At 40.7% G+C, this 27,495-nt stretch overlaps 1 protein-coding gene across 11 annotated transcripts in view; it reads right to left on the minus strand.

Annotated features, from left to right (window-relative positions):
* Nucleotides 1–20,100: 20,100 nt before the first annotated feature.
* Nucleotides 20,101–27,495, minus strand: part of sema4ba (sema domain, immunoglobulin domain (Ig), transmembrane domain (TM) and short cytoplasmic domain, (semaphorin) 4Ba) — a 455,853-nt gene continuing 448,458 nt past the window's right edge. For all 11 annotated transcript variants that reach the window (XM_072278297.1, XM_072278293.1, XM_072278298.1 and 8 more), the window contains one exon: nt 20,101–26,697. In XM_072278297.1, coding sequence (XP_072134398.1) covers nt 25,895–26,697 — 803 coding nt within the window. In that variant the 3' untranslated portion in view covers nt 20,101–25,894. The remainder of the gene's footprint in view (nt 26,698–27,495) is intronic.

Here is a 27,495-nt window from a genome sequence, read left to right on the forward strand (position 1 = left end):
TGGCCTTCACATATAGCTTAGCTACTAAGCTAAGGTGGAACTGTTTCTACTGAGAGGAGAGGGGCGAAGGTGGGTATTGGTGTCTTAAAACTACAGACTTTGTAGTTGCTTCAGGCAGATGGAGCTCTTCAGGCATGGTTGGCAGCGCTCCGAGGAGAAGGAGAACTCTGATCTCAAACCTCCTCTGTCTTGCTGCTAAACCCACTCATGGGGAAGACTTCAGGAGCAAACTCCAAGGAAAAATCCAGAGCTCGAGTCCCTAAGGCAGCTTTATATTGAGTTCTATGTTGACCGGCAACTCCTGCTATGCTGCTGGTGCCAAACTGTATCGGTCTCTGCCATTCCTTTGGGTTCATCAGATGTGTGGAGAGGGGAAACTTGCTACATGAACAACAGCTTGCTCTCCATATTGAACTGCCCAGGCTTGCATATCTACGGCCGAGATCAAGAAGAAATTTTAAAAGATCTTTGCTCATAAATAAATGGGTGTGACCAGCGTAACGTAATAACAGGTATCCTAAAACTTTAAGAGCTATAAGAAAAACAGGCTGGTGGTTTGTAACTTCATCACAGTCTGGAGCATGAAATATTTGCAATGTTGAAGAGCCATGTTTTATGCTTATTTGTCTTTTAAGTTAAGTTACAAAGCATGCCACTGCCTATTAAAACTAATACTGAAAAAGAGCCTCTTTAGTTATTTGTATCTATTCAAATTTCAACCAAACAAAGGCTTGCTAACAAAAATGTTAGGTGTTGAGGGAGCAGAGTTATTGGTTCCACCTATATGGAAAGGTGAAGATATGTTTCCTCGATGTCTAATATAGGGTTATAATGAAATGCAGTATCTTTGAAGTCCTTGCTTCATAAGCAGCAACCGTAGAATGGAAAGCAGTTACTGTTTCAGATCTGGGACTCTTCACTGGAATGGAGAAAAACAGAAACAGGTTAGTCAAGGCAGCAGAGAAGGGCAATAGGTGGGGCGAAGAGGATTTCACTGACACACTTGAAGAAGAGACATTTAAGAGGCAGTTAATATCAGACCTCACACAAATTTCTGTAGACATTACATGGAAAGCTTTCTGGCTGGCTGCATCTCCGTCTGGTACAGGGGAGGGTACTGCACAAGATTAAAATAACATGCAGAAAGTTGTAAACTCAGTAGCTCCATCATGGGCACTAGCCCCTCCATTATCCAGGGCACCTTCAAGGAGCGATGCTTCAAAAAGATGGTATCAATCACTAAGGATCCCCATTAACCAGGATATGGCCTCTTCTCAATGCTATCAGAAAGGAGGTACAGGAGCCTAAAGGCACACACTCAATGATCCAGGAAAAGCTTGTTCATCTCTGCCACCAGATCTCTGAATGGATGTTGAACCCATGAATACTCTCTTTTTGCACTACTTATATAATTTAACTTTATCTAATATACTGTAATTCACAGTTTTTAATATTATGTACTGCAATGTGCTACTGCCGCATAGCAAATACATTTCATGACATATTGCCCATGATATTAAGCCCGATTCTGATTCAGATTAAGATTGTTGCAGAATAGGGAGAAAGGGTGATGGGTGTTTATATGGATCTGAAGTATAGGGTGTTTACACAGATGTGAATTGTAAATTGTTTCTCGTTCCACAGACGCTGCCTGACTGGCTGAGTTTTAACAGCATTTTACTCCTTTTAATCCAAATTGACTAGTGTGTTCTGGCTCCTCCCCCCCCCCACCCCCCACCCCTAATGTCTTAGAAAAAGTATCTAACTCCTTCTTAAATATGATTATTTCTCTATGGTAGAGAATTCTAAGGGTTCACTGCTCTCTGGGAAGAAATTTCTCCTCATCTCAGTCCTAAGTGGCCTAGTCCTTATCCTTACACTGGTTTTCCGTATTAGTTAGTTATGGGATTTTATTCCTGACCAAACATCTGAGCTCCATGAGTGTGCTAGAAAGTACACTGGCCATCTCTAGCCCTTCATCCACGCACCGACCACTCTCTGAGTAAAAAACCTTCCTCTAATATCCCCCTTGAACTTCCCACCCCTTACCTTAAAGCCATGTCCTCTTGTATTGAGCAGTGGTGCCCTGAGGAAGAGGCGCTGGCTATCCACTCTATCTATTTCCCTTATTATCTTGTACACATCCAACAGACACCAATAAAGCTATGACCAGAAAATCAGGTTTTACTTAGTAGTTAAATGAGGGACAGGAATGGAAATGATCTCCCCACTTTTGCCAATGGTGCCATAGGAAACCATGCGTCCGGGGCAAAAAGCAAATGTGATCTTAGTTTAGCATTTCATCTGGCAGTAGTTCTGACGGTGCAACCTTCGTTCCAGACATCACACATTGAAATGCCAGTGAGATTTTGTAAAAGGTACATGTCAAAAGTGAAGTCTGTTCAAAATTTGATGCATTTTCAGCTTTTACTTAATAACTTTCATAGAATCTTGCCTGGTATATTTAGCAGAAGTTTGTGTGTTGACTCTTGGCATTCCAAGCAATGAAATTGAATGTTAGGATGCAAGTACGCTGGACCACCAATATTCTCACACATGGTTAGTGCTAATGGCCTGAAGCAAATTCTCCTTTCCATAATTCTTCTAAACAATATTGAGTAACTCAATTTAGTAATTCCATTAACAACATGCTCTGGTAGCATTCATGTATTGGATCATATAGTTCAATAGTTTTTATAGTGGTCACAATGCCCTCAGGTCTCACAGTTTTTGAAAAATTATCAGGGATATATAAATAAAATATTAAAGTCGACTAAAACTACATGGAAGTTCCAATGGATTTTTGTTGAAGTATAAAATAACCAAAATTATGTCTCTTGTTTTGATAGAAGAACAACAAATAACAATGAAAGAAAACTGAATTAATGCAATTACACTTTTTAAAACATGCTTTTGCCTGACAGAGACTATTTGTCAGTAAACTCAGTTGTACTGGCCCGAGTTTTATGGTTAGCTGTGAACGTCTAAACAAATACCTCTTTTTCTAATAAGAAAGCAAGCTAATTTGAAGTAAAGCAGTTCATTCTGAAATCAAACAAAACCAAAATAATTCTTGAAGTGAAAATAGATTTGATTTGAACCACAGGTTAATGAAATGGACATTAAAATAAAAAGTATAATATTTCATAACAATTTCAGAATCAGATTTAATATCACCAGCCTATGTTATGAAATTTGTTAACTTAATGGCAGCAGTACAATGCAATATATGATAATACAGAAAAATAAATAAATAAATTACAGTAAGTATATGTATATTAAATAGTTAGATTTAAAATAGTGCAAAAACAGAAACAATATGAAAAACCCTCATGAAATCAGTGATTCCTGTTTTCTGACGTACATTTACAAAAGTACTTTCAAGCAATGGCTAGATAGAGCAAAATGCTTGATAAATATCAGCAGATTTATTTCACTGTAACCCCTCCTGTAATCCCAGGAAGTTTATTAGTGACAATTGCATGTACTACTTACTCAGACTTTATCAATTTCCACTCATTTGGAAAGTGGTAGCTATTTATATTTTTATTACACTGTATGTAAAAATGAAGTGGATTGTTACTTAAGGTATTCAATGACTTGTTTTTCCTCTTCTCAGTGCAGCTGGGCACTGACACAGTATTTCTCACAGGACATAATGTAGAAACAATTAGCCAGGTTTCTATTTGATTATTTATTCTGTCAAAGGATATAACTTGCATTATTGCCCACATCCTTGGCTATTTTTGACTTCGGGGACCTTTAAGAGTCAAACACAATGGTGAGTCTAGAGTCAGATACAATCAAAATGGGATTTTAAAATGTTCTGGTAGCTTCATGGTCACTATTACTAATACTTCCCAATGTTTATCACTAGCATATCTACTGGCAGTTCATTCCACGCACCTTCTGTGTAAAGTCTCAGTGTATAAAGACTTTACTTTACATTACTTTACTTTATTGTCGCCAAACAATTGATACTAGAGCGTACAATCATCACAGCAATATTTGATTCTGCGCTTTGCACTCCCTTGACCATTCCTTTAAACTTGCCCACACTCAACTCAAATGCATGTTCTTTAGTTTTTGACATTTCTTACTCACTGCTCATTACGCCACTGGCATTTAAGACAGTAGTGAAGGTCCTCCACCTCTAGGGTCAGTGTTTCATTCATCACGTCAGTAGCTTCGTCTCAGTTTTCACTTCACGCGTCGCAGGTGGAAACGCAGGAATACTGTCACACTTCGATGTAGAAGGATCCTTCATCGCTACTTCTATAACAACTTTGTTTTATCATTCAGAGTTGTTAGCCCTGAGCTGAACTCCCAAACCTGGAGCACTGGTGGACCACTCTTCATCTGGCCTCTACCCTTTGACTTGTTTTGCATGGGTGACCCTACCAAAAGCCAAAGCATAAAGCCCTGACTCCAGCCAACATAGCTCTCTGGATAATTGAGGCATGCAACTCTCCAAACCCAGTAACAAGGTTGTGGTCCTCTTGGAGGTTTTGACATTTCTACTCTGGGAAAACGATTCTGACAGTATACTCTGTTCATGTCTCTCATAATTATATAAATTTCTTTCAAGTCTTGCCACAACCTACAGCACTACATAGAAAACAGCCCAAGTTTGTCCAATCAACATACACAAAAAATGCTGGTGAACGCAGCAGGCCAGGCAGCATCTATAGGAAGAGGTACAGTTGACGTTTTGGGCCGAGACCCTTCGTCAGGACTGACTGAAACCCTCCCACTTTCAAATCTCTTACTATCTCTTCTTTCAGTTAGTCCTGACGAAGGGTCTCGGCCCAAAACGCCGACTGTACCTCTTCCTATAGATGCTGCCTGGCCTGCTGTGTTCACCAGCACTTTTTGTGTGTGTTGCTTGAATTTCCAGTATCTGTAGATTTCCTCATGTTCAACTTTGTCCAATCTTTCCTTATAACTCATACCCTCTAACACAGGAAGCATCCTTGAATTTGCTTTGCAATTACTCAAATTTAAATTCACCAGCTACCCTTGAGTAATAACCTTAACCTCTGAATTATTTCAAGGCAGTTACCAGGAAAGTGGATGAAGGCAAGGCCATGGATGTTGTCTACATGGACTTTGGTAAGACATTTGACAAGGTCCCGCATGGGAGGCTGGTCAGTCAGAAACAGAATCAGGTTTAACATCACCAGCATATGTCGTGAAATCTGTTAACTTTGTGGCAGCAGTACAATGGTGATATAGAGAAAAATATAAGTGAGATAATAGAGAGAAAAAAAGTAAATCAATTACAGTAAGTATATATATGTATATTAAATAATTAAAAACAGTGCAAAAACAGAAAACATAAAAATTTTTAAAAAGTGAGGTAGTGTTCATGGGTTTAATGTCCATTTAAGAAGGTTTAGTTGCCGAGCATTCTGGATGAGGTAATAATTTGGATTAGACATTGGCTTTGTGGGAGGAGCCGGAGAGTGATAGTAGAGGGTTGCCTCTCTGACTGGAGGCCTGTGACTAGTGGTGTGCCACAGTGATTGGTGTGGGTCCTTTGTTGTTTGTCATCAAAATCAACAATCTGGATGATAATGTGGTTAACTGGATCAGTAACTTCGTGGATGACACCAAGATTGGGAATGTAGTGGACAGTGAGAAAGGCTATCAGGGTTTACAGAGGGATCTGCAGCGGCTGGAAAAATGAGCTGAAAAATGGCAGATGGAATTTAATGCAGAATGCAAGGTTTTGCACTTTGGTAGGACCAACCAGGGTAGATCATACACAGTGAATGGTAGGGCACTGACGAGTGTGGTAGAACAAAGGGATCTGCGAATACAGGTCCATAGTACATTGAAAGTGGCATCACAGGGTAACAAAGCTTTTGGCACATTGGCCGTCATAAATCAATATATTGAGTATAGGAGATGGAATGTTATGTTGAAGTTGTTTAAGATGTTAGTGAGGCCTAATTTGGAATATTGTGTGCAGTTTTGGTCACTTATCTACAGGAAAGATGTAAACAAGGTTGAAAGAATGCAGAGAAAATTCACAAGGATGTTGCCCACTCTGGAGGACCTGAGTTATAAGAAAATATTGAATAAGTTAGGACTGTATTCATTAGAACATAAAAGATTGAGAGGAGATTTGATAGAGGTATACAAAGTTAAGAGGGGTATAGATAGGGTAAACGTAAGCAGGCTTTTTCCACTGAGGTTGGGTGTGACTACAACCAAAGTGAAAGATGAAAAGTTTAAGGGAACATGAGGGGAAACTTCTTCACTCAGAGGATTGTGAGAGTGTTTTTATGAGCTGCCAGCAAAAATGGTGTATTCAAGTTTAATTTCAATGTTTAAAAGAAGTTTTGATAGGTACCTGGAAAGTAGGGACATGGAGGACTATAGTCCCAGTGCAGGTCGATGGGAGTTGGCAGTATGGATGGTTTTGGCATGGACTAGATGGGCTGAAGGGCCTGTTTTTGTGCTGTACTTCTATAAGACCCTAGGACTCCAATGTAGTAGAAATTTATCCAGGGCAATAGTATAAAACAGGCATAATCAGGTTTGTAGCATGTTGTATATTTCATTGACAGATTCAGAGTGACTGGACTGCTATATTTTTAAGCCTCCACCTAATATATTCTGATATTACCACTGAAAATAATGTATAGTTTCTATTCCTGGAAACATTGGAGAAGAACGATAACATTACCCTATTATGGACTCCCTAAAGTAACAACTTTTCTTTACAAACCTAAGTAATCTCTGTGACCTTGCAGCACAACAGACAGGCAGTTCCTGAACAGCCCAGAGCATGCCTTTCCTTCATTGTTTGCATTATGCAAACATACACCAGGTATTCTCCACAAGTACACCACAAACTTGTGCCAAACCTTACTCCTATTTAATGACACACATAAAAGTTGCTGGTGAACGCAGCAGGCCAGGCAGCATCTCTAGGAAGAGGTACAGTCGACGTTTCAGGCCGAGACCAGCAACTTTCACCAGCAGCTTTTATGTGTGTGCTTGAAATTCCAGCATCTGCAGATTTCCTCGTGTTTCCAGTTTAATGATGACCTGTTCTTGTCTTAATTTCCAAGTTTTTGCACAACTTGTGTATGATCTCACAAAAGGCAGCCGGAGGTTCTGTGCTATGCAGTCTGTCGAAAGATGGAAACAGTGAACTTTATTTCCTGCCCACATCATGTTGGTTCAAAAATCTGTCCTTTAATCTACAAAGAATGCCTGAATAATACTAGGTTGAATACAATCATTTCTCCTATCTGTTTTGGTATAGTGGGAGCACATTGAAGGGGTAGTCAATTTCTCTCTTTATGCAAACTGATTATTTCTTATGGTTGTAGAATCTGTCTCCTGAAACAAAATATATTCTTAATCAATGCTGCGGGGGGGTGGTGGAGTAGATGCCATTTTTGACCTGCATTAATAACCATTTTTATGCCATGGAGCAATATCATTAAGAAAGGGGTGTGTGGACTCCAGGTTGGGAACCCCTGAAATAAACCATGAACACACTCATAAAGAGAATTATTATTTTGTTGTACTGTAATTTGGAGACTATGCAACGCTCATTCCCTTGGAGACAGAGGAGTGTAGATACAACAGTCAGGATAATAAAAACTGCCGGAGGACTCAAAGGGTCAGGCAGCATCTGTTGAGGCAAAGGCATCTTCAGCCTCTTGTGTCTCCACATTACCTTTCTGCCTCCACCCTCCACTCCTCAAGTGACTCCATTTGCACTTTTCTTCCTCTCTCCTTCTCTGGCTCTACCTGGCACCCACCAGTCACTGTCACTCCAGCTCGAATCCGCTCCTTCTCACATCTGACTCCATCATCCCCCCACCCCACCATCAGCTGGTTCCATCTGTCACCTGCCAGTCCTTACCTCAATCCAAAGCAACAAATACCAAAAGCTCAAGGAACTCAGCAGGTCATGCAGAGGGATAAACAAACAACATTTCAAGCCAAGACCCTTCATCAGGACTGGAAAGGAAAGGAAAGAAGCCAAAACAAGAAGGTGGGGAAAGGGGAGGGAGTACAAGCTGGCAAATGATTATAGCTGAAACCAGGTCAGGGGAAAGTTTGGAGGACGAAATCAGAAGCTAGGAGGTGATAGGTGGGAGAGGCAAAGGACTGAAGAAGAAAGAGTCTAATAGGAGAGGAGAGTGAATCATGGGATAAAGGGAAGGAGGATGAGCACCAGAGGGAGGTAATGGGCAGGTGAGGAGACAAGGTAAGAGAGGAGCTGGAATGGGAAACAGAAAAAGAGAGAGGGGGGTGGAATTATTGGAAATTAGAGAGATCAATGTTTATGCCATCAAGTTGGAGGCTACCAGATGGAATGTGAGGTATTGCTTCTCCAACCTGAGAATGGCGTCACCATGGCAACAGAGGAGGCCATGGGCCGACATGTCAGAATGGGAATAGAAAATAGAATTAAAATGGGTGGTCACCAGAAAAGCTTGCCCTTTGTGATAGATGGAGCAAAGGTGCTCGATAAAGCGGTTCTCCAATCTCTGTTGGGTCTCACCAGCCCTCCTCTTTATCTCTTTATACTGGTCCCTTCTCCTCTAAACTCTCAGTCCTGATGCAGGTGTTGGAAACCACTGTTTTTTAATACTTTTTATAAGATACCACATGAATCAATGTAAGATTAAAGTTGTAGCTTAGTCATTAGTACTCATGTCCGTCCCTACTTAGCGGCAGAAAATGGTCTGGAGGTAAACTAGCGGTTTATCACTTTTCTCATTTTTCATTGGCTAAGTATTAGCACATTGCCCATGTGATGCAATTGAGCAACCAGTGATTGGTTTATTTTATCTAAAAGGTATTTTCTTTTATCGCGAGTTAAAGGTGATGTTTCGGAGGTGCCATCTCTTATATTTCTCTTTTTATCTTTGCCTCCTTTGCTGTTCATTCATCCTGCTTTGTTTCCCAGTTCTTTACATGGTTTGCTTAGTATTTATATGTTTTTAGATACTTTAAAATAAATACTCATTAAGAATTAAGACTACATGCTATTCTTGACTCCCAGAAGAGCCCTAAGGACCAGCAAGGCCTCCAACACAGGGTCCCGACCTGAAATGTTAACCATTCCTCTTTCTCCAAGGATCCTGCCTATCCTGTCAAGTTCCTCTAGCAATTTGCTTTTAGAAACCTTTTTTCCTTTCTGCTTCTCATGACAAATTCTCAGTCCAACCCTAGCTCAGCATATGTTTACTAAATTTTAAAAGCTTCCAACAAATTACACCCTGTGAAATTTCTGAATGTCAGAAATCTCTTTTCTTGAGATAGAAATCTTCTCACCCTTGAGCACATAAAGCTGCATGTCTAAGAACTTCCATAAATTATAATCCCTGTGATTTTTACAGCAGAGGAACTCAAATGAGCAATGGCACTGCCACTTACCTCCTGCTTCTCCAATTGTGCAGATGGATTTGGCTCCGAAGAACTTCCCAACGGCCATTTTGCTGCGAGATCTTCCCTAATCACACACGTCAACCATGAATTACTCTGCTGCAGTTCAATATCTGCTTCCAGGTGAGAAGCTATGGTTAATGCCTTCAGGATATTTAACTTTGCAAGTCCCATGGTCCACCAGGTATGCAACACCAAAATTCTCCTCTTTGTTTCTTGCATTGTCAGGACTTGAGTAGATCCACCCACCAAAACTACGCACCAAGTTGCAAATGGCCAAAACCTCCGTCAAGTTGAGGAAATTAGGAGGAGTAGGTCACTAAGCAACCACACCATTCAACGTGATCAGGACTGAACTGTCCGTGGCCCGTGAAGAATCTTAGGAAGTTTTACTAGTCAGAGGTGCTACATAAATGCAAGCTGTTGTAATCAGATTAGTTATGTAAAAATTATGGCTGAAAATCTGCAAACAGCAAGCTCTCATGAACACAGCAATGTGATTATGACCTGATAAGCCATTTTGTTCAATGCTATTAGAATCTAGTGCAATTTTTGTACATAAATTGAGCAATTCCTTATTCAGTATTAATTATCAAAGTATTCACTGACAGGCTCAAGATGTCAGATATGATTCAACAGTTGAACTAGCAGGAACCTGACCTTGTGAGATTATGTGATTCAAATCATTACTACGTAGTCCTGATTAGAAGCTTCATTGCCACAATCAAGAATAAGGTCCAAATTGTTAATATTTGGAGGGACTGTCAGCTGTAGATATATTCAATTCAGATTTTGATCCACCATTCATAATGACTGATAGGATTGGCTTGAGGGATCAGATAGCCTGCTCCTATTTTTATGTTCTAACAATCAATATTGGGAGGACTTTCACAGTTCCTTCACTACATTGTGCATGTTCAGTCATCAAATTAGAAAACTGAAGAGGGGATGAAAAGAAAGATACTGTCCTTCACTGATCAGCATTTTCTGCTATTCAATAACCTCTCACTTTGAGAAAATGAGCTTGATAATGTTGACAGAAATTACAGATTGTGTGTGTGCATTCATCTCTGGAGAACCAAAAACCAATCATTATTGATATAAAAAAATTCAATTAGTAGAAGCACGTTTAAATTTGTCATTAATCTGAGATGACAAAGGCATTTTTCAACTCACCCAGCAGGTCTTAACCTAAGCGATCAAAAGTGAACCGAGCAGAAATTCAGTAATGAATTTCATTTGTAAAGGTCAAAGTCTAGGGCATGAATCTATCCCACAGAGCACATACACATGTCTTAACACAGGCTAGCTTTGCACTTCCTTTGCAAGGACACTGCCAAGCAAAAATAAAATGCCCTTCAACCACCATGTAAACAATATCTCCAACATGCACAAGGACAGAGAAATAAAATAACATCCTTCAACCACTACGTAAACAATATCTCCCAACATATACAAGGACAAATGTAGATGATTGGTTTAGATCAATATGATGTCTTTTGCCTTGTGTCCTTCTGAATATGTAGAAAACAGTAGTGAGTTCAGACAATAGAAAACATGAAATGCAGCCATATTACTGAATCTATCATTTAGCATAAGCTGAGATGTTTTGTTGATTCTGTAGGTATGACAACATGGTTAATTCTTGTTCTCTTCTATATTACAAGCTTACATTTGGGCATCTGGCATATTAACCTTCACATGTAGGAAATAAATGCAAATGTTCAATTTCAATCTTGGTTATAGTAGCCTGGTATTGTAATAACTAAAAATTCAAATCCCTTCACATTAAGTCATGATGGAATTGAAGTCCATAAAAACACACATTTACAATGGGGCTTTCATCATTTCCTGGTAACTAAAGAGCATTATAGCCAAGGGAGTAATGATCCCTTGGGATCAATAAAGTATGACTATGACTATGAAGTGTAGGAACCATTGTCCGAGAGTAAATGATGCTAATTAGTACACAACAAGAAACAATCTGCCGGAGAAACTCAGTCGGTCTAGCAGCAACCAAGTGTGGAAAGAAATTGACAGCATTATAACACGAGCTCTGAGGAGCAGCAGTGTGATGCCGAACCAGATGAGCACTTGCACCAATGTGTTAATAACTAGTTAATTTGCCTGAGGTGTTCATTGGATGAAAATTGGACAAGTCTCCATTAGTACCAGATGACCTTTCATGTACAAGGAAGACTGAAGTAGGAGCCTCATTTCAATAACTTACCTGATAAACAATATGCACGATGACTCTCCATTCCCTCACTATAGCACCAAAGTGTCGGCTTAAATTTTCCTGCTCAAGTCCATGCTGTGAGACTGTCTCTGGTAAGATACAGATTGGTGGTGACAGTCAAACCGATGGAGATACAGGGTTTTGTCATTGTAAGATATGGAAGCAAATGGAATTTTAGGTTACTTACAACAATGATATAAAAAATAATATGCCTTCTGTTACATAGTGTTACAGTGAAACGCAGGACCTTAAACCTAACTACAACTAGGTTGTCGAGGCTGCGGGTACACCTGGGTGGCCATCACTGTGGGTAGATGCTGTGTAGCGGCCTGATGGTGGAAAATGAATCTGTGGTTGGCTCCATTACTCCGCGCCGATTAAAGCGTCGAGCTTGATTAAAATCACTGAGGACGAGAGCAGAAAATGAACCATTTGCTTACGTCTGACTGGATTCCTTCTCTTCTTCACTCTACCGTCAGGCAGGAGGCGCAGAAGTCTTGGGTCCCATACCGCTCAGGTTGGAAGCAGTTGTTGCCCTGCAGCCATCGAGCTCCTGGATGGGCTTCATTCGCCTCAGTGCTGAATGGGCTCCGTAGCTTTGGCCTCATGTTCCAGGTGTTTTGTTTACTTTTTTTTAACCATTTGTAAGATTAGATCAAGGACGAAGGATGAACCAGTGTACAGCTCACTACTCTGCAAGATTTATTCGCTACAGCGCCGAATTGACTCTGGTGGCGGCTATGGCCTGCAACCATGGTGCTCGCATCAACGCCGAATTGACTCGGTGGTTACGGCCTGCAGCTATTGGGCTCCTGGACCAACTTCACTCGCTTCAGCACGGAATTGCTCCCATGGCTGGGGACTCTACGGTTAATATTCTCTGAGTGTTACTTGTTAACTTTTTTATTGTTTACACGATGTCTTATATTTGTTTGCACATTGGGTCTTTGACCGGTTTTGTTGTGTGTGCTTTTTTTTAATGGACTTTACTGTGTGTTTTTTTTTGTTTTGTGACTGTCTGGAAGAAGAAAAACCTCAAAATTGCTTTTATTTATTGATTGATTAACCTACAGCACGAAATCAGTGCTTTGAGCCACACCATCCAGCAATCCTCCAATTTAATCCTAGCTTAATCACAGGACAATTTACAATGAACTTGCCAACTGGTAGGTCTTTGGAATGTGGAGGGAAACGGGAACACCCGGAGGAAACCCACATGGTCACAGGGAGAACATACAGCCTACAGACAGTGGCGGGATACAGTATACATACTTTGATAATAAATGTACCTTGAAATCTGAAAATTTCTTAAAGTGGTATAATTGTTTTTAATTTATCAGTTTCTGCATTTTTTACACTCCATTTCCACAACGCAGATGCTACCAGCAAGATGAGCATTCATTGTCCATTCCTGGTTTTGTATTTGTTTGTCAGAGTCATAGACATAGTCATACTTTATTGATCCCGGGGGAAATTTGTTTTCGTTACAGTTGCACCATAAATAATTAAATAGTAAAACCATAAATAGTTAAATAGTAATATGTAAATTATGCCAATAAATTATGAAATAAGTCCAGGACCAGCCTATCGGCTCAGGGTGTCTGACTCTCCAAGGGAGGAGTTGTAAAGTTTGATGGCCACATGCAGGAATGACTTCCTATGACGCTCTGTGTTGCATCTCGGTGGAATGAGTCTTTGACTGAGTGTACTCCTGTGCCCACCCAGTACATTATGTAGTGGATGGGAGACATTGTCCAAGATGGCATGCAACTTAGACAGCATCTTCTTTTCAGACACCACCATGAGAGAGTCCAGTTCCATCCCCACAACATCACTGGTCTTACGAATGAGTTTGTTGATTCTGTTGGTGTCTGCTACCCTCAGCCTGCTGCCCCAGCACACAACAGCAAACATGATAGCACTGGCCACCACAGACTCGTAGAACACCCTCAGCATCGTCCGACAGATGTTAAAGGACCTCAGTCTCCTTAGGAAATAGAGACGGCTCTGACTCTTCTTGTAGACAGCCTCAGTGTTCTTTGACCAGTCCAGTTTATTGTCAATTTGTATCCCCAGGTATTTGTAATCCTCCACTATGTCCATCCTGACCCCCTGGATGGAAACAGGGGTCACCGGTACCTTAGCTCTCCTCAGGTCTACCACCAGCTCCTTAGTCTTTTTCACATTAAGCTGCAGATAATTCTGCTCACACCATGTGACAAAGTTTCCTACCGTAGCCCTGTACTCAGCCTCATCTCCCTTGCTGATGCATCCAACTATGGCAGAGTCATCCGAAAACTTCTGAAGATGACAAGACTCTGTGCAGTAGTTGAAGTCCAAGGTGTAAATGGTGAAGAGAAAGGGAGACAAGACAGTCCCCTGTGGAGCCCCAGTGCTGCTGATCACTCTGTCAGACACACAGTGTCGCAAGCACACGCACTGTGGTCTGCCAGTCTGGTAATCAAGAATCCATGACACCAGGGAAGCATCCACCTGCATCGCTGTCAGCTTCTCCCCCAGCAGAGCAGGGTGGATGGTGCTGAACGCACTGGAGAAGTCAAAAAACATGACCTTCACAGTGCTCGCTGGCTTGTCCAGGTGGGCGTAGACATGGTTCAGCAGGTAAACGATGGCATCCTCTAAGCAATTGGGTTTGCTTGTGTATTTCAGGGTGAATGACAGCTAGTTATGGAGAGCAATGGGAAAAGGGCAAAAATGTAGAAGATAGGACAGCCCTGATGAAAAGGCACTATCCATATTTAAGAGGAATAAGGGAATATTTACCTGAAGGTCCTGTGTAGAAGATATTATTGTAAGAGCAGATGTGAGGGCATATGCAAAAATGGAATAGATGGTTCAAATAAGTAGGTGGAAGGATATCAAAAGAGATGTGGGAGGTCTTGTGTTATCAGCCTATCTACAGAAATGGTAATGGAGAAATTAAGAAATAAGATGGTTTGGAGAGGGATCACAGTGAGAAGCTGAAAGTGAAATGAAATTTGGAAGCAATTTTACGAGTTTAGGAGCATCAGTACCAGTTTGAGTGTCGGATGGGGATACATCTCTACCAAAGGAGGTGTGAGGTGCTCCATCACTCCACTACGCTGCAGGTCACCCTTGGGCAAGTTGTAGCACCTACTTAGTCCCCACTGTGATCAGGATCACGTGAAGCCCTGGGAGCAGGTGGTGCATGGTCATATGAACAGCTGGTGCATATCAGAAGTTTTGGTTACGTGACCACTGACGCCAGGCAGAAAATCTCTGGAGTACAGATAATGGCTGAGTCACCCATTTTGTAAAGACACAGTCCAGAAGGTGACAGTGGCAAACCACTCCTGTAGAAAAATTTGCCAACAACAATCACAGTCAAGTTCCATGAATGCCCACGTCATACGACACAGCACATAACGATGATGATAAGGAGAATTACCAGGAAAGGTTAATTTAGTAATTTAGAGCTAAGCCATGTATTGACAACAAACATCAATTCAACATTTCAGAAATCCATAATAATATTACACAAAAATAATATTTAAATTGTGGAGAAAAAAATGGCAATTAAATGTGTAACTATAATGAAATTAAGATTCACATAAGTGACATCAACCTCTCTTACAACAGTATCCTTGCGCCATTTAGTATCCAGATAGTCTGAGATTGGGAAAATGAGAAATGAAAAATTGGATACAACCTATATAGAAACAGGAAAGAGAAATTGAAAGACTGTGTCTTATGCACAGAACCACTGCATTATTGGCTGTTACTTAGTTGGTCCAACTTCTCTATGTTTCTGTCAATGTATGTGAAATATAACTTGGTGAATTTGAAAGTCAAAGGACAAATGCAACGTTAAGTTTTAACGAGCTTTTTAACGCTTTAGGATGGTGAAATATTTGAGCTATTTTAGTTAACCATTAATCCAATTATTTCAAAAGTAAACAATGCAAAGCTCTACCTTTAATATTCATTCAAATTGTTCATACTGTGAGCTGTCACTTCTTTCCACAATAGCACTGAGTGCACAGTAGCAGCTGTAATTGTGGACAAGTCTTATCATTTTTAATGTGTGGCTGCTGCAATGTCAGTGTGATAGATTGCACAACATGGAAGTAAGGCAAAGAAAGGAACTACTGTTAAAAGTGTTTGTGCATCTTTGAAGCTGGTTATTTGCAACCTTGCTCTGACTCAGACGAATGGGTGAACTCAAGCAGAGAAATGGAGCAGGAAAAGGTCAGCAGAAAGGAGCTTTGTCCATCACTCTTCCAGAGAGCTAAATCACACACTCCTGACAACAATCCTTCCCACTATGCTGAAAAATTCTGAGCCTAATACACTAAATTTGTCAGGGCTGCTTCCCTGTTTTAAGTTGTATCCAGAAGGATATTGCTTTGTGGATCCAGAACTGGCTTGCCCACAGAAGGCAAAGAGTGGTTGTGGACGGGTCATATTCTGCATGGAGGTCAGTGACCAGTGGTGTGCCTCAGGGATCTGTTCTGGGACCCTTTCCCTTCGTGATTTTTATAAATGGCCTGGATGAGGAAGTGGAGGGATGAGTTAGTAAATTTGCTGATGACACAAAGGTTGGGGGTATTGTGGATAGTGTGGACGGCTGTCAGAGGTTACAGCGGGACATTGACAGTATGCAAAACTGGGCTGAGAAGTGGCAGATGGAGTTCAACCCAGATAAACCTGAGGTGGTTCATTTCGGTCGGTCAAATATGATGGCAGAATATAGTATTAATGGTAAGCCTCTTGGCAGTGTGAAGGATCAGAGGGATCTTGGGGTCTGAGACCATCGGACACTCAAATCTGCTGCGCAGGTTGACTGTGTGGTTAAGAAGGCATACGGTGCATTGGCCTTCATCAATCGTGGGATTGAGTTTGGGAGCTGAGAGGTAATGTTGCAGCTATATAGGACCCTGGTCAGACCCCACTTGCAGTACTGTGCTCAGTTCTGGTCACCTCGCTACAGGAAGGATGTGCAAACCATGGAAAGGGTGCAGAGGAGATTTACAAGGATGTTGCCTGGTTTGGGAAGCATGTCTTATGAGAATAGGTTGAGTGAACTTAGCCTTTTCTCCTTGGAGCAACAGAGGATGAGAGGTGACCTGATAGAGTTGTACAAGATGATGAGAGGCATTGATTGTGTGGATCGTCAGAGGCTTTTTCCCAGGGCTGAAATGGCTAACACGAGAGGGCACAGTTTTAAGGTACTTGGAAGCAGGTACAGAGGAGATGTCAGGTGTAAGTTTTTTATGCAGAAGTAGTGAGAGCGTGGAATGGGCTGCTGGCGACAGTGGTGGAGGTGGAAACAATAGGGTCTTTTAAAAGACTCCTGCAATTGTACATGGAGCTTAGAAAAATAGAGGGCTATGGGTAACCCTAGGTAACTTCTAAGGTAAGGACATGTTCAGCACAGCTTTGTGGGCTGAAAGGCCTGTATTGTGCTGTAGGTTTTCTATGTTTCTAGAATCAGAATTGGATTTATTATCACCAGCATGTGTCGTGAAATTTATTAACTTAGCAGCAGCAGTTCAATGCAATACATAATATAGAAGAAAAAAATCAATCAATAAATAAATCAATTGTGGTATATGTATATTGAATAGTCTAAAAATTGTGCAAAAACAAATAATATATATTAAAAAAGTGAGGTAGTGTTCACGGGTTCAATGTTCATTTCGGAATTGGATGGCAGAGGGAAAGCTGCTTTTCCTGAATTGCTGAGTGGGTGCCTTCAGGCTTCTGTACGTCCTACCTGATGGTAACAGTGAGAAAAGGGCATGCCCTGGGTGCTGGGGATCTTTAATAATGGACTCTGCCTTTCTGAGACACCGTTCCTTGAAGACGTCCTGGGTACTTCGTAGGCTAGTACCCACGATGGGGCCGACTAAATTTATGACCCACTGCAGTTTCTTTTCGTTCTTTGTAGTAGCCCCCTTGTCAGAATGCTCTCCATGGTACATTTATAGAAGTTCTTGAGTGTCTTTGTTGACATACCAAATCTTTTCAAACTCCTAATGAAAGTACAGTCACTGTCTTGCATTCTTTATAGCTGCATCGATATGTTGGATATCCAGTGATGCATTTCTCATCAGATGAGTTCCTAATTTAATATTGTCAGATTACTAAATATTGAGAGGATACAATGCATTTTTCTTCTGTAAATACTCTGTTTTTATTATGGTCACATGAATGTTAAAATAAATGCTTGATGGTTGGCATGGATTTTTTTGGAGGAAGGATGTATTTCCTTGCTGTATTCCCTTAAAGACTATCACTGCAAGCTGTTAGGGTGTATTCTGGAGTTAGGGTATTAACTTCAGCAACCAATCTTTAGACCTGAATGTGGATTGTAGATTAAATTTAAAATGCAGACCTGGACAAGTTTCCTGGAGTTGTGGATACCCAGTTAATTGAAAACCAGGCAAGCTAATTAACATTAATTTTGTGTGCCTGGAGTGTGGATGCGAAGAAGGTGGTGCGAAAATGATAATGTAATTCAAAGGAAGCATTGTAGATACATTGTAAGTGTAGAATTGTCCTGCTGCTACCTTTGATCTTTAGCATATAAAATGTCATGTAATATTGGGTCTCTTCCTCCAGAATGTTTCATTTTGTTGAACAAAACAACACTAGCTTCAGTCTCTCTAGTGACTTTGTTCATGTAAACAGTGTCCTTGCTCCAAACATTCAACTAGTTCCAGGGATGCAGTGTGAAGACAGCTTGAAGAATGAAAGGAGACCTTAGGCTCAACAGCTGGAAGGGTGCGACTCAAGACTGCAGAGGATGGTGTTGCTGAATTAGAGGTAGGCCATTTAGGACTGAAATGTGGAGAAATTTCTTCACTCATTCAATGTTTAGCCTCTACCTCAATGCTGCAATAGTTAAGGAATTAATTCAAAACAATCACTGATGGATTTCTGAATATTTGGAAGTAATGCAGGAAAAATAGTGTTGAAGTAGAATAGCTGTAATCTTGACGAACCATGGAGCAGGAGTGAGGGAGCAAAAGCTTACCCCTGCTTTTATTTATTATGTTCTTAATTATTTTGAAGTGCTTTATTAATGATGGTTATCAACAGAGGGGTAACACCAGGCATAATGCTTAGTTTTATTCACAAATAAAGCAGACTGTCTTTGCAAACAGCAGGTTTTAGACACCATTCAGACAGGGGTGATAACATTAATACTTATACAACAGAGTTGCCAGTAATTGACCATCTTCAACAAGAGAGAATCTAACCATCAATTCTTGACACTGAATGACATTACTAACGCCACACATAAATATCCTGGGCGAGGTGGTGGGTGGTGGATGGGTGTCAGTATTGACAAGAAAGTAAACTGGACCAGCCACACAAATAGTGTGGAATCTTGTTCCAGGAAGAGACTGAGTACCCTGCAATGACTGATTCCATTTCCCACAAGGCATAACTCAGACATGTAATGAAATATTCTTTACTTTCCTGGGTGAATGCAGCTCCACTAACTCTCCAGAAGTTCAGCGCCATCCAGGACAAAGCAGAGACACAAGAGGCTGCAGATGCTGGAATCTGAAGCAACACAAAACATTTGAGGAACTCAGTGGGTCAGGCAGCATCTATGGAAGGAAATGGTCTGTCGCTATTTCAGGATTACATCCTTCATTATTCAGTCCAGATGAAGGGTCTTAACCCAGAACCTCACACGTCTATTTCCCCATTTCCCTCTATAGAGGCTGCCTGACTTGCTGAGCACCTCCAGTACTTAGTGCTTTGTTCCACGACCAACAACCTGCTTGATTGGTTCACCATTCACATTTCTAAACAGTTAATTCTTCTGCCACAAATATTTCTAATATGCACCATGTGGCTCTGCAATAACTCACCTGATCTTCTCTAACAACAAATGCCAAAAGCATGTATTCCTCCTGAGGACTATGGCCACCATCCTCAGGAGGAAGAAGTGCTTCAAGCATATAGGATGATGACATCTGTGGGTACTCCAAGTTTAGTGCATTCCTCACTTGGAGATATGTCACTGTTCATTCATTGGCATGGAGTTAAAATCCTGGGGCTTCTAGCATCCAGAACTGCTGCAGTCCTCCTGGTGGGTCTGGAGTGCGAGAACGACAATCCCCATGTTATTAATTGTAGGGGCTCATCAACACCTTTCCAAAGGCAATTATGCATAGATAGCAAACATCAGCTTTGCTAATGACACTGAAAGCTGAACTAATAAATAAATAGCATCACATCAGGCATTGAAGAGAAGGGAAATTCAACTTCAGCCTGGAAATAATCCACTTTCATTTCATAGTTAACCCAAAACCCACCCATTTCATGTTTGGTGCTCCTATTGTATTAGAATTTCTCCCCCATTCTTGTGCATAACTAGGTCCACTGTACATGAACTTCATTACCAAAACGCAAGGCCAAATTCATTCACAAATGTCGGTACCAAAATACAGGATTTTTATTGTTTTATTACAAATAAAAGGAAATAAAGTGCTTTTTTAATAATACAATACAGTTACAAGATTAACATACAAAACACTAAACAAGCACAATTTTTGCTTTAGTGCTATCTAGAAGGCTTGGCAGCCCTGACAATGTGTTTTGATAGAGACTCCAAAAGTGTCGACTGTCATTTGTATCAGATGCTTTAAAAAGGCAAATTTCACCTATTTGTTTATATTTCCATTTTACTAACAATAAGACGATTCATTCAGGAGGATTCACATATAATCCACGTTTAAGTGCTGGCCTAAACTCCCAGCACAATCCCGTGGACTAGTTCAGTGGTTTCTATTAAGATAATTGTAACTGCCAGTGTTAATATTGTTCAATAATTAGAACACCCTAATCACCTGAATCCAAGGTTGCAAATATGTACATATTGGTCACATTATTATTAATAATAAGTAACTTTGGTATACCATACTGAAATAATGCTTTTTAAGAAGCTACATTTATACACCATCTTATAAAGTTCACAGGAGATCTCAAAGTGCTTTATGACCAATGGATTATCTTTGAAGTATCCTTACCTATTACAGGTAATTGTTGAAGGTTGCACACTTGGAATGCTTTGCAACATGTCCCATATCAATGTTCTTTAGTGTTCTTAATCAATCTGTTTATCTCTAAATATATCCTCAACAACTTAAACTAATTGTTTCCCTTCTTAAACCATGGTTAACAAATACCATCATAACAGTCACTTCGTAGTACTCGATACTAAAAATGTTTTTCAATTTAAAATTAGCCACCGGAGGCTTCACAAGTATAAAGGACAATGATATCTTCAGCCCAACTGTAGAAAACTTCAGAAAAATAACATCTGAAAATACATTTTATGTTTGGTCATTCCTTTTTGATAGTATTTAATTGTAAAAACAGACACACAAGAGCAAAGAGCTATTTAGATTGATTTCCTCAGCTTTCATTAATTAAGACTGCCAAGCCTACACCTAACACAATGAAAATGCCAAATGCTAACACAATTCTCAGTTGGAGTTCTTACACTACATTAGCAATTTACAAAAGGCAAATGAACATTTGTAAACTTAATAGTTTAAGAAATCTGTCCGCAAAGGTGGAGGGATGATGGGAAACATCTTTATCACAATTTACAGAAAATACACAAACACAATCAATACAATATTTACAGCATATGTGCAAAAGCCCAAACTTAAATGGCATTGTGCAGCCACTGGTACCCAACAGAAAGATTTTGTACATAGTGCATAGGAAATCAGAAAACAACAGTTACCAGTTGGAGATTGGTGGTTTATGTCTAATTGATTAATACCATATTGAGCGTTATAGCATAAATATCAGGAATTATTACAAGTGTACCTTTGTAAAACTTTGCTCGAGTTCTCTCATAAAATTATACTTTAATTAGCAACTTATAATGCTGTTACATTTGTTTAAAAAAAATTATTTTCTCAAAATATTCACTAAAAAAGCAGTAATATGGAACACTGCATGCTCACTGAGTTGAAAGATATTCAGATCAGACTTTGTTCTCAAGTGGAGATTTGTGCCACAGTGGTAATAGAATCTGTCAGTTAAAACTCAGATGCCTTTTTGATGTGCTTTTCACATCTCTCAAGTTGCTCTTGGGAGGAAATGATGAGACGGCTCTTCATCCTGGAAGTTAGCGGCAACCAAATTTGAAATGTTGAATTATCAGGGTCAGCTGGAGTGGATGGGGGAAGGGCAAAAGGAGGAGGATGAGAAATCTGAAAACGGTGGCATGGGGGGGGCGCGGAACAAGGGAAGATGAAGCAAGAGGAAAGGATTAAAAGGAAATTCTTCTAATGCTTCTTAAAGGAGGGAAAAAGGAAGGCTGGCTTGTAGAGTCATTACCTACTGGTGTGGACCTGTTGACTTAAGAAAGTAGAGGCAGTAAAAGTATGTATTGTCTAGCTAACAAACAGAACAGACTTGAGAGGCTGAATGGTCTGTTTCTATCGTTACATTTCTGTGCTTTAAATTGCTTTGGAAGTTACATTATGCTGTCAATAGGATAACATGTTATCAGCTCTTCTACATAAGCAGGCAACAGGCTTCATACCACAGTTTTAAATACGATCCATAAAGGAGTGTCCCGTTACAATACAGGGCCATCCACTGCACTTACACTAAATTCTGGCTTCACAACTTAATAATTTTCAATAAATGTGAAATTGGGTAAAATCAAACCAAATTTAGACTTAAGACATATTTTTCATACTTAACACGCTAGTTACATTGTTATTTATGCATCTCTGCCTGAATATGTGAACTGTGAAAACACTTGCATGAGAAATCAGGTTAATTACGAAGAAAGCAGAAATTGTGAATCTAAGTGTAATATCAGGAAGGAGATGAAAGCTGGAGAATAATGATTATATTATGCGCTGTTAATTATCTTCTCATGGGATTAATTCTGAGAAGCCGCACAGATACTTGCATGTACCTCCCTGACAGAAACAGTTGTACTTATAAAAACCTATTACATGTGATGGCTGCTCCTATCACTGCATCCGGATTTCTGAGGTCAAGAGAGTGGAAATGCTCCAGTACAATTGCTTTTCCACTTCAACAACTCTACCTCAGCTTCCTGTCATTATTGGATATGATGGAGGGCAGTGTTTACTAGCTCTGGTATTGACTGTATGGAGTCACACGTTCTCCCTGTGACTGGTTCGTCTTCCTCTGATTATTCTGGTTTCATCCCACATGCCAGACACATGGGATTTGGTTGGTTAAATGGCCATTGATAATTGTTCCTTTTGCGCAGGTGAGTGAAGTGTTAGTGGTGAATCTGGGGAGAAATTGATGGGAAGTTGGCGGGGGGGAACATCAACTCAGACCATGAGAGGCCTGCGTTGGGCATTTTCATGCCTTACAAGGTGCAGATTGGAAGTCTGTGTGGGGCGCCACTCCTCGCACAGACACTAGAGCAATGTGTGATTAAGTGCCTTGCTCAAGGGCACAAACACGCTGCCACAGCTGAGGCTCGAACTAGCAACCTTGAGGTAACTAGATGAACGCCTTAACCACTTGGCCATGTGCCCAACACTTGGGGAGAGTGAAATAGAATTGGTGTAAATGTAAAGTTAAATCCCATACAAAGTTTGTTCTAAAAGGAAATATAAAGTAATTGGGCTTTTTCATTATGTACTTAATGACATCCCCAGAAATTGGACCCAAATGCTCTTGTTTCAGCATAAATTACGCAGGAGAAGTACCTTATGCACATGTTGACTTGTTTGGGCCCACTTTTTGTTGAAGTCCCATCCACTAGGAAATAGGGTCTTTCTCCAGGTGTTATTTCATTGGCTAAGACTGATGTTGAGTAATTTTACATTATTCATCTTAACAAAGGTTTTGTTTCCCTGTTATATTTCTCATACATTACTTCATTTTAATTACTTGATAGAAATTAGATCAAAAAATCATAATTTACAAATTATACTGAATGAAGAATGAATACTCATTCATGCAATTAATGATTTTTCTATGTAAAAAGTATTCTATAGCTTTGTTCAAATTAGGGGCTCTGTGAATTGCTAATTGCAAGTCATAAACACCTGAGTCTGTGGAACAACACCCATAAATTACTGGAGGAACTCAGGAGGCCAGGCAGCATCTATGGAAAAGAGTAAACATTTTGAGCCGAGACCCTTCATCAGGACTGGAAGGGAGTCCTAAGAAGGTGGGGGGGGGGAGGGGAGGAAGAAGTACAAGGTGGTAGGTGATGGGTGAAACCGGGGCAGGGGGAGGGGTGAAGTAAAGAGCTGGCAAGTTGATTGGTGGAAGAGATAAAGGGCTGGAGAAGGGGGAATCTGATGGGAGAGGACAGAAGACCACGGAAGAGAGAGAAGGGGAGGAGCACCAATCTGTGGAATGAACCCAATGCTGATAGAAAGGAAGGAGGGCTACTCAGTATCACTGGGGGTCCATTTCACAGTTAGAGGAAGGGATGAGTTACGTTGTAAAGACCAATGTACCTTCACTCTCTCCCTACTCTGAAGTAATCCCTCTTAGTCCCCATCTTCCACAATCCATTCTTATACTTAACGTAGCCATCTTTTCAAAAGTGCTGACCTACCTCAACAGTTCATAAAATGTCTGTTGGGATGCAGCTACTGCAATATTTAGGTTGATTTTCAAAGTTCTTAAAAGGGGGAAAACCACAATGATGATTTCTTAAAACAAAGATGTCCCAAATTCACCTTTTCCTTGCAGTCTCCGATTTAGTTTAAAGCTCCTACTTATCACCCAAAAAATGCACAATGGCCAATTTCAAAGCAATAGCCTTAGCCAATGAAATGTTAGGACCTTAACAAACTGGCTCAGGATCTAACTTTTGTTCTTTATTAGGGCTACATGCTCAGCTATTTAAAAATGGAATCACTCTGGTCTCCACTTAGCAGGAAAGTTTTAATTTTCTGTCATCCAGAAAATCTTTCCCATCTCTATCTTTAACCACATTAACATTTCACATTTATACTGACTGATACACCTAGGGAAGTAGTCTCGTGCTCATGGTACACAAAGGATCAAATGTCCATCTAGTTAAACAAGTCTTTGACTGCCACTTCCCTCTCCATTGTTCAGCTTCTTCATTCTGAAATGTTTTTGGACTTTTTTCTACATTCAAGATCCTACAAAGATGCAAACTGCCCATAGCAGCCAAAGAACCTTCCCAAAGTATCCTCAACTCAAGGACACATTTGTCTTTTCAACACGATGGACAGATTAAAATGCTTCACATTCACGAACCATTATAATTTTACTGGCTTAACTAAGAACCCAAGTTGTCATCAGGCAAGGTTGTTAGCTATCAGCAATATACTCATTCAAAAAGGTATGTGAACGCACGACATATACATGACCCATTCATATACCACAGCTTACTTAGCCAAATACATGTGTGCCCACCAACTGCTGTAATTGCCTACAAAAGTGATAATGTACCACATTAGTCCTTTACCTCAGTTCCTTTTTCAATAAAAAACGCTGTCATATTTCAAAGGAATCACAAGTAGAATCTTCAATTGACCTTCTTTTGAAACCACATTATTTTTGTCATATCTTCCTCCACCTGCAAGTTGGTATGAAACAGAGAAATGTATTCTAGTTCTGCATGCTACATGATAATTTTCATCCATAGTAAGTCATCAGTCTGTGTATTTCACATAAAGGGAAAGGATTTTAGGCAGACTTCCTGCATTTACAAGTTCGTCAGAGGATACACTGAATGAAACAGTCAACATAGTGCCCAATAACTGCAGTAAAATAACTTTATGTGATGCTTGGTTGTGTCTCATATCACAAACTACATATCTAATTCCAGGAAGTCCTGTTGCTCTCAATGCAAGCTCCAGTTCATTTGACACAGGGCACCATTTTATTTCCACCCAGAAAAGACTTAGGATCACTCTCCACCTCACCATAAAAAGTCATGAACCTTGAGCCCATACTTGCAAATCAAATTGGGAAAGTTGTAATTCATGCGCTGCTCCATGCGGTTTGGCTGATGATAACGGACACACATTTACTAAAGCGTGACTGACACACCAATAATCATCCATGCATGTCGTTTACATACTGAAGGGGTAGACAAAATGGCACAATACAGAGGTTTCAGACTTTTCAGCTGCCAAGCCTTATGCTTTCCAATTCTGTGTGGTTGGTCCCTTTTTCCCAAGGCCACGTTGGCACAGGTGCTACCTCACTCCATCCTTTGATGTTTCACACCACTGAGTCTTTGATTTCAGGGCCGATCCTCACCCGGGGCTGCAGGCAATGTGCCGAAATCTCCACGTACAAGTTTTTTTGGTTGGTTTGGTTGCTTGGTGACTGGGTATACCCAGAGTCCTTGGCACTAAGAGTGTTTTCCAGCACTGGGGTACTGCAGATATGTTTGTCATTCAGGCTTTGGTAACCTTTGTGATGCTCAGACGCTGCTACTTGAACCGGGTTTCCATTTAGAGGGAAGCTTTCATGCTGGATCTCAATTTTCCTCTGTTTCTTCTGCGGTATACTTGAACACTCACCATCCTTAATCAACGACTTCACTCGATTTCTGTTCCGGTACAGAATCACCAGAATTGAGACAGCCACCGTTATTCCGAAGACCACGCTTACAGTCACAAATTCAGTCCAGTAGTTCTTCCCATTGGTGTGCTGTGAAAACCGGCTCTCCCTGCTGACAGGATTTATTATGATCCCGTTCTCTTGCATTCCAGACCCTTTATTAAATACTGCAATAGACTTTCTGGATGCATGCAAGGTCGTGGCTTCAGAAGAAAGGTCCAACCTCACGCAGTAATTTGCAACCAGCAGCCGGAAGCCTTCTTCGATGGCCCAGCACTCGAACACACCCAGAGGTTCTGCTGTAGCAATAATCCCACCATCAGGAAGTATCGTGAATGCAGCATCTGCCATTGTCCCATTGTACACCCACTTCCTCGTGGCAAGGTTCGACTTCACGCTGCATGGAAGCACCTTAAAACTATTGGATGGCACGATGACAGGCTTACAGGGGGCAGCACCTGTTGACAAGAGAAACAGAATTAATGATAGTAAAGCACAGTGAGATTGGGGGGGGGGCTTATAAATAGTTCAATTTTGATAACTGGTACTTGATTTATTATTGTCACATGTAATGAGATACACGTGACAATAATAAACGTGGCCAAGTGGTTAAGGCATCATTGGACTAGCGACCTGAAGGTCGTGAGTTCAAGCCCTAGCCGAGGGAACGTGTTGTGTCCTTGAGCAGGGCACTTAATCACACATTGCTCTACGATGACACTGGTGCCAAGCTGTATGGGTCCTAATGCCCTTCCCTTGGACAACATTGGTGTCGTGGAGAGGGGAGACTTGCAGCATGGACAACTGCTGGTCTTCCATACAACCTTGCCCAGGCCTGCACCCTGGAGAGTGAAGACTTTCCAGGCGCAGATCCATGGTCTCGCAAGACTAACGGATGCCTTTACTTTACTTAATGAGATACAGTGAAAAGCTTTTGTTTGCAAGCCATCCAGACAGATCATTCTGTTGATCCCAAATATTTAGGCAGTACAAAATAAAATCAGAATGCAGAAGGTAGTTGCATAGAACATGCAGTCTATGCAGACACAGAGTGCAAGGGCCATGGCAAGATAGACTGAAGACTAAAAGTTCGTCTTTAGCACTCAAGAGGTCTGTTCAAAACTATTATAGCAGCAAGATATAAGCTGTCCTTGCGCCTGGTTGTTCATGCCCTCAAGCTTTCATATCTTCTGCCCAATGGGTGAGGGAGAAGAGAGAATAACCAAGGTGGGAAAGGTGCTTGATCATGTTGGCAG

Source organism: Mobula birostris, chromosome 14 (genome assembly GCF_030028105.1).
Source record: "Mobula birostris isolate sMobBir1 chromosome 14, sMobBir1.hap1, whole genome shotgun sequence".
NCBI classification, from domain to species: Eukaryota; Metazoa; Chordata; class Chondrichthyes; order Myliobatiformes; family Myliobatidae; genus Mobula; species Mobula birostris.